At 37.0% G+C, this 12392-nt stretch overlaps 1 protein-coding gene across 1 annotated transcript in view; it reads left to right on the top strand.

Annotated features, from left to right (window-relative positions):
* Positions 1 to 5845: 5845 nt before the first annotated feature.
* The window catches only part of LOC101517522 (gamma-aminobutyric acid type A receptor subunit gamma3), a 47391-nt gene continuing 40844 nt past the window's right edge, over positions 5846 to 12392 (top strand). The window contains exon 1 of the mRNA XM_004597603.2: positions 5846 to 5979. Within this exon, the coding sequence (XP_004597660.2) occupies positions 5862 to 5979 (118 nt within the window). The 5' untranslated portion in view covers positions 5846 to 5861. The remainder of the gene's footprint in view (positions 5980 to 12392) is intronic.

Here is a 12392-nt window from a genome sequence, read left to right as displayed (position 1 = left end):
AATGCATCACTGAAGGAACATGCCTTAACATCAAATAACTTAAATTTATGGGAAAATTGCTAAACAAATTTTAAAAGTAAAGGAAACTTTGGCCCTTATGTGCTGAGGAAGCATAAAGCTAGTTCTAGATTACTTATTTCTCTTAAAAACAACATAAACCCCACCAAAAATAGTAAAATATAAAAACTAATATTATAGAGATTCTGAAAAAATGGATTTTCAGCAAAGTACAACACTGTATTTTTTAAATTTTGCTATTCTTCACTGCAAAATAGTTCAGAATTTTATTTCCAAGACACACAATTGATAACTGAGCAAGGAACTGTAATTTGAATTATAACATTATTGATTTGATTAAAATCCCCTAAGCAAAAAACAACATACAAACAGCAAGAAAATAAAAACTCGAAATACCAAATCATAATACAGCAAGGAATATAGAATATACAAGATTTGTTCAGAAGAGTCAGCATGAAAGAAACAAAACAAAAACAAAAACAAAAAAACAGCAAAGACAAGACACTGAGGAACAAGGACAAACCCAGCAGTGGAGGAAACAAACTCCAATATGTCACTTATTACAATGTATCTAAAATATTTAGTTCTCTGTGAAAATGTTAAAAACTTTTAACAAGAGAAAATACATCAAGTACACAGAGGGGGAAAGCCCTCGGTAGAAATTATCATTGAAGACTCCCAGATGTTGGACATATGCATCCTAGACACTGACTGTGAATCATTTATTTGAAACATATTCAAAGCTATTAAAGAAGGCCGTCTAAAGAATTAGAGGAATGTTTGGCAACAGGGTCTCACAAAATAAGGAATATCAATGAAAAACTAAAAATTATCAGAATCAAGAAGTCTAGGTTAAAATAGAAAATTCAGTGTCTGAAGTGGCACAGTTCTGTAGCTGGGTACACAATTGATCTGGACAGACAGGAAGAAGCATCAGCAGGATTACAATCACACTAGTGATTATCCCAGTGAATTACAAGTTAATGTGAAAAAATGCAAATAAAGTGATACAGGAGTTTTACCTTCACAATAACAAACAGATGAGAGTCTCAAGAGAAGAGAGGCAAAGGGGGTTAAAATCATCTCAATAACTATAACCAAAAAATCGACGATTCGCCCATACATTAAAGAACACCAGCAAAGTGCAGTGAAAACAAATAGCTCAACACCTTTGCATATCATAGTCCAATTAATATCATTAAAGAGAAAATTATGACAAAAGAGGAAAACAGCATATCACCTGAGAGTCACAATATGATAAAGAGCAGATTTCTCATCAGAAGCTATGGATTGCACAAGGTTATTAGATAATATCTCCAAAGTGCTGGAAAAAATTGTGTTGGGAAATAATTCTATTATCAGAAAAACTATCCTTCAAAAACCAAGGCCTAGAAAATCAAGAAAACACATCAACACAAAAAGTTGGACATGAATGCATATAGCAGGTTTGTTTGCAGTTAAAAACTTGGAAACAAACAAGATATCCTTCGTATGTCTGTGGATAAATAACACCGTGGTACATCATCCAATGAAAAACCATGATACAGACATAAATGCTTATTATTTATGAGCCAGTCCAAAATAGCTTACAAACCAAGTGATACCAACTCTATGTTTCACTGCACCTCAAATGTACAGCACCAAGAGCGAACCAAAATCCAAACCAGGGACTTGGACGATAATGTGTCAATGTATATTCATTGGTTATGTAATTCTACCACTCTAGAAGGGGCTGTTCATGGGCGGGCTGTGGGTATTCAGATGCAAGGCGTATGCAAAAAGAAATCTCAGCACCTTCGTGTCATTTTTTTGTGTGATCCTAGAGTGTCTGCAAAAGTAAACTATGTTAGTGCAAACGAGTGCTGGAGGTGGGTGCTGTTGATAGTTACATGCGAATATAGTTACTACCACCAAACTGTATACTTAAGTATAGTTAAAATAGCAACTTTTATGTACTGTAAGTCATGGTATTAACAGGTGAAAATAAAAATAAATGCCTTGTTTCTCAGTAACTGCTCCGACAAGTTCATTACATCATTTTAAGCAGTGATACAGGCCACTTGGTCAATCTTTGAAGAACCCAGATTCGTAGAGTTTCAGATTCTAGATAACAGTTTTTTACATTATTAAATAAAACTTGGGTATGCTCCAGAGCATTTTAAGATTATTAAGTAGAAACAATTTTAAATTGCACATCCATTGAAAGTTTTTTTTTTTTTGAAAGCTCTGATACTGTTTGCAAACCATCTGCACATGATAGTCTTGGAACTCATTAAGCAGTAAGTTTACTATTTTTTTTTCAATCAAAATTGTGGAAACTGAACCAATCAATGTGTGTGTGTGTTTTGTTTTTTGCTTTTTTTTTTTTTTTTGCTGTTAACTGTTGATCTTTTCATATTAGGGCACAGAAAGATTAAGTCTTCCTCACAAACTAGTAGGGTAGTCCATTACTATAAGCTTTGTATCTAACACATTATGGACCCTTCTTAAACCAAGTAATTCATTTGTGAACTATTCATTTCTTTGGATTATTATTCCCATAAATTCTCCACAAAGCATTAATGAGTTCATCAAACCTCCATCTAACCTACACCACCTATTCAACATTTTTCCATGCTTTAATTTTAGCAAAATTTATGTTGCCCTGGTAGGCTGTCTTTTCAAACTGATATCTTTTTCTTCTGACTGCTCACACTAACTACTGTTCAAGCATGCTTTAGCGAGTTAGTATATATAAGTATCAAAAAAATTGAATCTAAGCTTAGATTTTTTGTAGTATGCACTTACATGAACCACTTGAAGATCCATCATGCGCTACCCCAATTTAGAAAACTCCAATTACTTTAAAAAATATGTAGTAGGAGAAAATATTTATAGAATATGTAGATGAAGGACTTGTGACCAAAGGCAAATGACTCTTAAAATAAAACCCTATGGAAATAATGAAATTGAAAAATGAACGAAAGGTGTGCGCAGATACCTCACCAAAATGACATGTGAGTATGAATTGCCACTAAAATCATGAAAATATGATCAATGTTTTAGTAATTAGGCAAGTGTACATTAAAACAATAGTGACAAGCCACTTCACACCCGCAGCAATTCATATAAAGATGACACATCTGGAGAAATTGGAACTTTTACACTTTACTGGTCAGCTTTTAATGTGCATCCACTCTGGAAAGCAGTCTGAAAACATGTCATCCCAAATCTTGTTGTAAGTGGTTGAAAGAGTATTCTTCAAAATAGTGCAGGGGTTTGGGGGAGCAACTTGTGCAACATAAAATATGTATACATGAGATGGACTATTACTTGGCAATAAATGGAAACACAGTACTGATATATCCTATGATAGGAGTTATAAAATTAGAAAATGTCACGTTAATGTTTCGCATCATATAAACAATACATGAAATATAAAGTTTTCAGAATAAACAAATCTGTATGTGGGACTAGGTGACACGGGATGTATGTGTTGGGAGAGAGAAGGGACTGAAGGCTAATGGAGCAGGAGTTTTCATGTTTGGGTGATAAGTATGTACTACACTTAGATTACGATGATGATTTAGATTATTATGATGACTGCACCACTCTGAAAATGCATTAGGAAGCACTGAATAATGAATATTGTATGACTTATACCTCAATAGTTATCTTAAAAACAAAAATAATTACAGTGTAAAGTAGATTTTCAAATTATGATGGCCTAATAGGGATATAAATTGGGACACTGACTAATGACCAAGAGAACTGAATTACTTCAGATAGCTCAAGTTGACTCTGAGTACACTAAGTTCAATATCAAGTTAGGAGAGAGAAAATGATCTTGCCATGTTTCTAATGATTTCATAAGGTTATTTGCAGCAGGAAGCAGATTGACATGCTTGTTCTTGTGCTCTGTTTCAAGCTTGTTTAAAGAGTCAAACCAGAAATATCAGGCAGAAAGGAGATAAAGAGGAATCAAGAAGCTTTGCAAACTGATACACATGTTTAATCAGCAATGTTCAGTCCCCCTATTAACATGTTTGCATATATATTTATCAGTATAGTAATTTTTACATGCAGGATAACCAGTTAAGATTGTGCATAATTTCTTCCTTCCAAAACCATGCCATCAGTGAGTACAGGGCTAACAATATCAGTGCTTTGTTGGATGACAAGCAAAGACCTAGACATGTTCTTGGGAGAGAGGCATATCATGTGAAACAGAGCCTGGAGAAACAAGACTACAAACCAGGAAGGTGCCACGTTAGCCTCCGAGACAGAAAAGAAAGTGCCAGCACGGAGCAGATGGTGGTGCTCAGGCCTGGGTCACAAGTGGGGATTCTAAGAGTGAATACACAGCCAGGAAAGCAGATGTTTGGCTAATATCTGCCTCCATCAAGGAGTGAAGCTAACATTGCTCATGATCTTTTGTCTCCAGGTAGGTCACCAACACTCTGGAGCTAGAGTAGTGAATAGCTTGTGCTCCCTAAAGTATTTAGCAGTGTAGGAACTCATTTTCAGAGTGGTCAAAGTTCACTGATCACAATAAGAGACTAGTATCAGTACAGGACTGACACAGCCTGCTTTTTGTTTTTACAAAATACCTGAAATTGGCCATTTATAAAGAAAAGAGTTCTTTTTTAAAGATTTTTATTTATTTATTTTAATTGGAAAGTCAGATACAGAGAGGAAGATCTTCTGTCTGCTGGTTCACTCCCTAAGTGGCCGCAACGGCCAGAGCTGAGTCTATCCGAAGCCAGGGGCCAGGAGCTTCTTCTAGGTCGCCCACATGAGTGCAGGGTCCTAAGCTGACTGCTTTCTTAGGCCACAGGCAGGGAGCTGGATAGGAAGCGGGGCCACCAGGATTAGAACCAGTTCCCACATGGGATTCTGGCGAGGCTACCACACTGGGAAGTCTTATTTTGGTTTACGGTTTCTTAAAGTCCAAGGGCTTGGTACTGGCATTTTCCCAGCTTTTGGTTAGGGCCTTGTACTGCTTCATATCACAGTAGAGAAACAAAGTGGAAGGAGCATGTGTGTAGGTGATTGAGGGAGAGGCAGAGGAAAGGCTGATCTGCTTTACAATAAGCTGTACTCACCGTAGCCAATCCAATGATATGAGACTATGAGACCTAATTCAGTCTCAGGATAACAAACCCAGTGTCTGAAGAAGGACATTAGTTAATCCACTGATGAGATTAGTGGCTCCATCCCCTAATCATCTCCTAAAGCCTCGCCTCTTGTTAATTCCATTTCCTCTTAATGCTGTTACATGGGGGACCAAGTTTCCAGCACGTGAAATTCTGGGGAACAATTCGCATCAAGTCGTAGAGAAGGCTACATTTCAATTGGTCTCTCAAGTTCTAGAGTTGAGGCCTCACTAAGTTGTTGTGGTTGTTCCTGAGGGCTAGACACACTTGCTTCTGGGGGTGTGGGAAGTGGGATGCATGTGTTCCCTGTACTCCTGTGTGGAAAGAGCCCAGTGTCTGGGAACCAATGAGAATCTGCCCAACACTTCGGTCTGGAAAGAGTGGTCAGTCATCACTGTCCCAAGTTAAAGCAGCACAGACAATGGCTCCCTATTGCTGGTTCACATAGGCAGGGGCCAGGCCTGTTCCTTAGGAACATGGGCCTGTCCCTGCTGACCATGAAGGCCCACCACAGATTCAGGTGGAAAGGACCCATTGGTTTTTGGAGTTGCTGTGTCTCTGTGGAAAACATAGAGAACAAATATGGTCTAAAATCTTAACATTTTTTCAGCAATAACATTGTAATTTTGACTTTCATTAATTTATAAATCTCTACCTTCAAATACCATTGTTTGTTCTGTATTTTTAGATGGCTACCCCAAAGAAGAAATGATCTATAGATGGAGAAAAAACTCAGTGGAGGCAGCCGATCAGCAGTCATGGCGACTGTATCAGTTTGACTTCATGGGCCTCAGAAACACGACAGAAATTGTGACAACCTCTGCAGGTAGGAATGAAAGAAGTACAGCTCTCAAAAAAGAAGAAAACTTAACTGTCACTACTTGAGGGTTAAGCCAAAACATACCCTTTATGCAAAATTCTTTCGTGCTTAAATTGCAAACTAAGTATGTTAGGGCAATCCTAATTCCTGAGTGAGAAAATAACTGATTTTAAAACTAAATGAATGTTTTAATTAGAATAGGACAATGGTGCTTCTAATTGATTTACATTTGAAGTCAGAACTTTCCTTTATATCTATAAAGCAAACTGGTATGATCACCAGTAACTATATTTACATGAACCTGTTACTAGTGGTTCTGCAAGTAGGCACATATGTATTACACTCGATTTAGCCACAAGGCCAACAAGTGATAATTCATAAACATTAAAATCAGATATTACTGATAATTCACAAATAAAAGGAATTAATTCTAAATACCTGCTGGGTTTTAGTTTCTACCCATTTCCTTTCCCTATTCCAAACTTTATCTTAAACTTTGAGCTGCTTCATAAAGAGATTAAGCAGTCACCCACCAATATTATTTTGTTAAGTGATCATTTAAGCAGACTATTAAGCATGTGTTTAAATGAAAAAAGACATTGTTCCTATGAATGATTTTGAACATGTTTTGGTTTTGGTTTGTTCTTTCTCTTGTGGTCTGCTGTTTTGTGATTGATTATTTCTTAGTGCAGTTTCCAAAGGAGCTTATAGTGAACTTTTCTATTAATACTATTTATTAATATGACTAATTTCTGGTCTCAAAACATTATAGTAATCCAGTTTGTTGTTTATTAGGTTAAAATATTAATTTTCACAATAATTGGCAAATATATTTAAAGAACAGTCTACATTCTTGAGAGGATTGTAACAGAGAGCTGATTGTACATCAAGAAATGTCCTGAAAAAGTGACTTCACTGAATAGCAATAGATTCCCTATAAATGTCATGTGGGAATGTTGGGAAATGGGATCTCTGTTTAAATATTCAGCAATGCTAAAATAAAGAGAATAGGAAATCATAATTTATTTAAATGAACTGTGTAGGCAGCATGATGGAAAGTGTTTTGAAGAGGTTTGTTCCTATTATGAGTCTCCTACATTAATAATCTAATTGCACTTAGTGAGAATAGATTGCTCCAACCTACCTGTGGATGCCTGACCAGGGAGGGTCTTGGAGGTGCTATTGACATGCAAATGCTAATAGTTTTTTGTCCTTTGCTAGTGTTTTTGGCAAGAGGACACTGGACAATATGAAATATGCCTAACACAACTAGCTGAAGAGCTTTGAAATAGATTTTGAAAGGATACCAGCCCAAGAACGTAGCACATGAATGGTTTCATGAGATTGAGGTGTTAGTCTGAGCAATTATTTGTTAAGTTATTATTGCCCATTAAAAATTATAATGGGTCTAAGTTCGTATTTTGTGGAAAGTTTTACAACTACACCAATGTATAACTGTTTTATAATAACTACTTCCCATCAACTATGGAAACCCCTGTAATCATGGATTTAAAAATAGTTTTACAGACCAGCATTTTTATCTAAAAGTAAACATGTGCTGATTCTATTTTTCTATGAACCATTGAACTATTCTGATATGTCAGTGTCTTCATTGACAGTAACTTGCAGAAAATTCCAGGATTTACATTCTGAATTTACTATAATAATTACTGTTAATGCTTTGACTTCTGAATAATTTTATCAATGGAAAGAAGCAAAATATTTATAGGCAGGTAAAAATGTGCAGGTTAACATACACAAATGAGGGTATGTGTTTGGTGTTTAAAGATGTCCGACAGGTGCTGAGATATTGCCCAGAGTGTTGAGCTCATATTCTGGTATAGCTGTATCTTTCAAGAGCTTTGTTGAGCATCTGGAAAAGGAGTATTACAGCATATCTGCAAGATGGGGTAAATTTTAAGGAATAGAATTTCATTTGATTCCTGGTTCTGGAGGTTACCAAGTCCAGAAGCATAGTACTGGCATCCGCTTGGCACCCTATGAGGACCCCCTCTCTGCAAGTAATACGGCAGAATGAGAACTCAGTGACGAGCTTGATCAAGCATGCTTGCTAGGGTCGCTCATCTTCTTATAAGCCCACAAATGCCATCATGCAGATTCCACCGTCATGGATTCATCCAGTCCTTCCCGAAGGCCAAATCCCCAGCTATCATGAATTTGGGGATCATGTTTCAGACACATGTATGGTGCATCAATGAGATTCGATAATCAGAGATCTTATGAGCCTTTGTCTCAAGAAGAAAGAAAGGAAAGGGAAATAAACCCTACCCTTCAAATGTTTTCTGAGTCATGAAACTATGAAGTCAAGGAGATGAAGATAATCTTGACTGTATTGATCAGAAAAAGATCACTGATAGAAAGATGAAGCTCTTAGTCAAAGAAAGGAAAGGGAAATAAACCCTACCCTTCAAATGTTTTCTGAGTCATGAAACTATGAAGTCAAGGAGATGAAGATAATCTTGACTGTGTTGATCAGAAAAAGATCACTGATAGAAAGATGAAGCTCTTAGTCACTTCCCCTGGAAGGCTGTTCCCACAACAAGTGTGGAGTAGACCAGAAGAAACTTGTCCAACTACAGCACAGTCTTGAGTGATGACTCCACCCCCTGACCTCATTAAGGTGATGTGCTGCCAATCTATCTTAAAAAGGGAATGTATGTGCCCCCGACATACAATAAAATTACATGTTAAAATAAAAGATGTCTGCTGTTGCCAAAAGATCAAAACCCAAAAGCAAAACAATAGAATACTTGTATGTTACTACAATTTTAGAGTTATCACTAACTCTTAAACAATAAAATAACAGATTAAAAAGAGAAAATTAAGGAGGAAATCATGGTTAATCTTGCAAGGTAACAACAAGTTTTGAAAAGAAAAGCAATCAAGTATTTGGAAATTTTAAGCAAAAATTATAGAATTTTAATGAGTACAACAGATAAATTTAATACCAAAAAATAGATAAAGGAGAACTATGAGGAGCTGATGGTATGTTATAGAACATATCACATCCGTTGAAAAATGTGATGTGGAACTGTGTGTTTCAATCCTGATGCCAGGTGTTTACCTTATACCAAAAGAAGCATGCTAAGGGAGACATATGTCAAGGTACACAAAATGAGAACCAGATTTAATTGAAAGGTGGAAAAGAGAACATATGTTTGCATGTGGATATGGATTGCTTCATTGGAAAAAATATACATTTTCATAGACAAGAAGGTTACCCGGAGAGAGAGCAAGAATCATAGATGGCATGATAGCATCCCTGGCTATGGTCTGGGACACAGTGTCCTCCCAACCCCCATTTCCATCCTCTTTTAGGAGATGGAGAATAATACCTTTGCATGCTTGAAGCTATCTGGAATTTTTTGGTATCTCTAGATACAATTTAGTTTCCATATAAGCAGGGTGTCTTCCTTTTAATATTCCGGACCAGACCCGGGTGCATTTGTGGAAGATGCACCACTAATAGAGACCAATAGATAGAGACCTTCTTCAGGGCTTCAGGATTGCAACTCACTTAGGCTCAACTAGCAGCCTCCCTACTGATGCAATACATAGTAAAGAATAACGCAAATTTAGATTCAATAAACATGTTGACACCATAAGTGTCAATGGTGAAAAAAAAAACAATGGAATTGGAGTTGAAGATATGGAGATCAGATAGAATGGATTAGAAACAATCTTAGAAGAAATTATCCCAAATCAAAGAAAAACATGAAATCACACACTCAAGAATACTTGTCAGCTCCACAGAATGAGCACAAAATAAGTCACTGAGCTGCTTCAATTCAAAAGCGGAAGCTTGTCTATCTTTAATCACCTGGTGTTAAAGTCCACCTTATCTCTACAGGAACAAAGTAACATGGTATCTGATTCTCATCAGAAATCAAGGCAATCACTTCACAGCCAGCCTTTTGACTAAGATCAAGTGTTGCAAGCAAGGCAAGCAGGAGACAATGGAACTCAAAAAATGAAAGAAACAGAATTTTATATCTAATAAAAGACTAATAAAATTAAAATAATGGTATTGCTAGACTAAAAGGTAGAAAAAGTTATGATTCTGTCATCTGTGACAAAGCACTTCTCGTTCATAAGACAGTTGCATGATAATTCTTTTCTGTATTTATATTTGCCATTTGAACCTTAGTCCAACCGTCTAAAATAATTTGGTCAAACCCCACAGGACTTAATGTTCGTCCAGGGTGTCATGGCCTGGAATGAGTTCCATGCTTAGGAGGTTTGTTTATGAGAAGCCCAGGGCAGGTGTAGGGTGGGTTCAGAGCATGTTTAGAAGTGGCTTTGGAGTAAAAACAGTCCTAGCAAAAACTCCCTGCCATCAAAATAAAAGATGAATCAGAAGTCCAGTGCCCCAAATTAATTGCAGTAGTATTTGTTGCCCTGATACTTAGGTTATTACAAGAACAGAGCAAAGCTGCTGCAGCCATCAAGAGAAGGAGGAGCTTCTCTACAGCAGTGTCAAAACCACATAGCTTGATGTGAACAGCTATTTTTGATGTCGGTTTCCTTTAAGTTTAGCACTTTCCTTCATATTTCAAAATTTTAAAAAATCTTTCTGCATATGAAGTCTCAAGGATTAACAGCGTTGGACATGCCAGCTAAATTTTTCAGAAGCGCTTTCTCTAATAGTGCCCACTGAGCATAGGGAGGACCAAAGGTGGGATCTGAGGCACCGGGATCGGAGCATCCTACATCTCATGCAGCTGCCAAGCTCACCTGCTATATGACCTTGCCAAATTTCTTGGCCCACCCGTGTCCTCTCATAAATAAGCAGGATATTGTCTTCCCCTTTATATGGTTGTTGTGAATTTAAGTGGATTAATGTATGCCAAGAACACAATTGTTGTGTTGCTGCCTTCATGTACTTCCTGGGTAGAAGAATTCAGATATTTACACATTGTTTCTCTTTACTAGTCCATTAAATCAGAAGCTAGTGTTTTATTCAATAAGACCTGCTTTCATTGGGCACTGCTGTGAGATTCATTTGAATGCAAATAGAACTGTATGTTTAAATAGTTTCTGTAGAAGAAGATCTAAAAGTGATTTCTTCTTTTTGTCATATTTGTCTAAGTGCAATCTGGGTAATAAGTCAGTCTGGATGTTAGAATCATGGTTTTAAAAATAGCGACAGTATCTTTGCTCACAAGATTGAGTGAAAAATCTTCAAACCCACTGTGAGTCATCTCCTCTCTAATTCAGAAAGGAAATGCAGGGAAAAAAAACTCAGTTTGGCCTAATGAACAGCTCATCTGCTAAGAAAATTGGAATTTTGTGATTCAAATCACACCTGAATATGTTTGTTCTTTTAAAATCCAATTTAATCAGTTACTACTCCTATGGGACAGGAATCAATTATAGCATTAAATATATGGTGACAGTAACATTTATGCACATAGCATTTTGTGCTTTTCATTTGGCTCTTGCTCAGACTTTGAGCAAGCTGGGAAACTGGCCAATGTCTTTATTTATTGAAGAGGGACTGACTGTCAGGAAGATTTCAGGTATGGCCTACAGCAAGGGACCCAGCAGCTGCTGCAGCTGGACTCAGCCAGTCCTACTGTGAGGCAATGACTCCTTCATGATGCACTCAGGAAGAGTTCACTTGTTTCCTGCATCTCACCCACAGATGGTAGTGTTCATTTGCTCTAGTCCAGTGTCAACTTGTGATCCTAATAAAAGAAAAGTTATATTTCAACAGATTCAATATAGGTCATAGATAGAGTTCTCGATAGGCTATTCCCTCCTCTGACCCTCCCTCCCTTTTCTTCTTTCTTTCCTTACATTCTCCCTTCCTTCCTTCCTTCCTTCCCACCAAAGAGTAAGACAAGAAAATAATCATCAACTTCCATCAAGTGCTGCTTTGCCCTGTAATGGCACTTGCCACATTGCATTTTTATGATGGTTGTGCCCAGAGATCACACAGACAAAGGTTAAGAGTGTGATTTCCCCTTAGGAAGAAGACACAAGGTTCAAGAAGCCACACAGTCCATCTTTTCCAGCACCCAAGTACTCCTTAGCCTAGTCCAAAAGTAGGCCAAAGCATTTCAGGGATGAAAGTGTTTTTCCTTTAGTTACAACCTAAAATGTTGCTTCTATCTTCCTGTTCCTCTGTGGTTAATATCTCGTAGTCACAGCACAGAAACCCAGAAATGTTATCACCCACATGATTCCATAATTAATGTTTGCTATTCATTGACCACACATTTTAAGCCATCCTTCCATTTATCTTTACATTTCAAAAACATGTAGATAACAACAGGACCACTAAATACTTGTTTTTATTAGTATTTAATGGTAAATATAAGTGTGTATAAATGCAGTGAACTGCAAAAAGAGTACACTCACATATCGACAAACATATATTCCTCAGAGAAAGAGTT

This window comes from Ochotona princeps, chromosome 6 (genome assembly GCF_030435755.1).
Source record: "Ochotona princeps isolate mOchPri1 chromosome 6, mOchPri1.hap1, whole genome shotgun sequence".
In the NCBI taxonomy this organism is placed as follows: domain Eukaryota; kingdom Metazoa; phylum Chordata; class Mammalia; order Lagomorpha; family Ochotonidae; genus Ochotona; species Ochotona princeps.
Note: the sequence above shows the minus strand (reverse complement) of the source record. Positions and strands in the feature narration are given on the sequence as shown.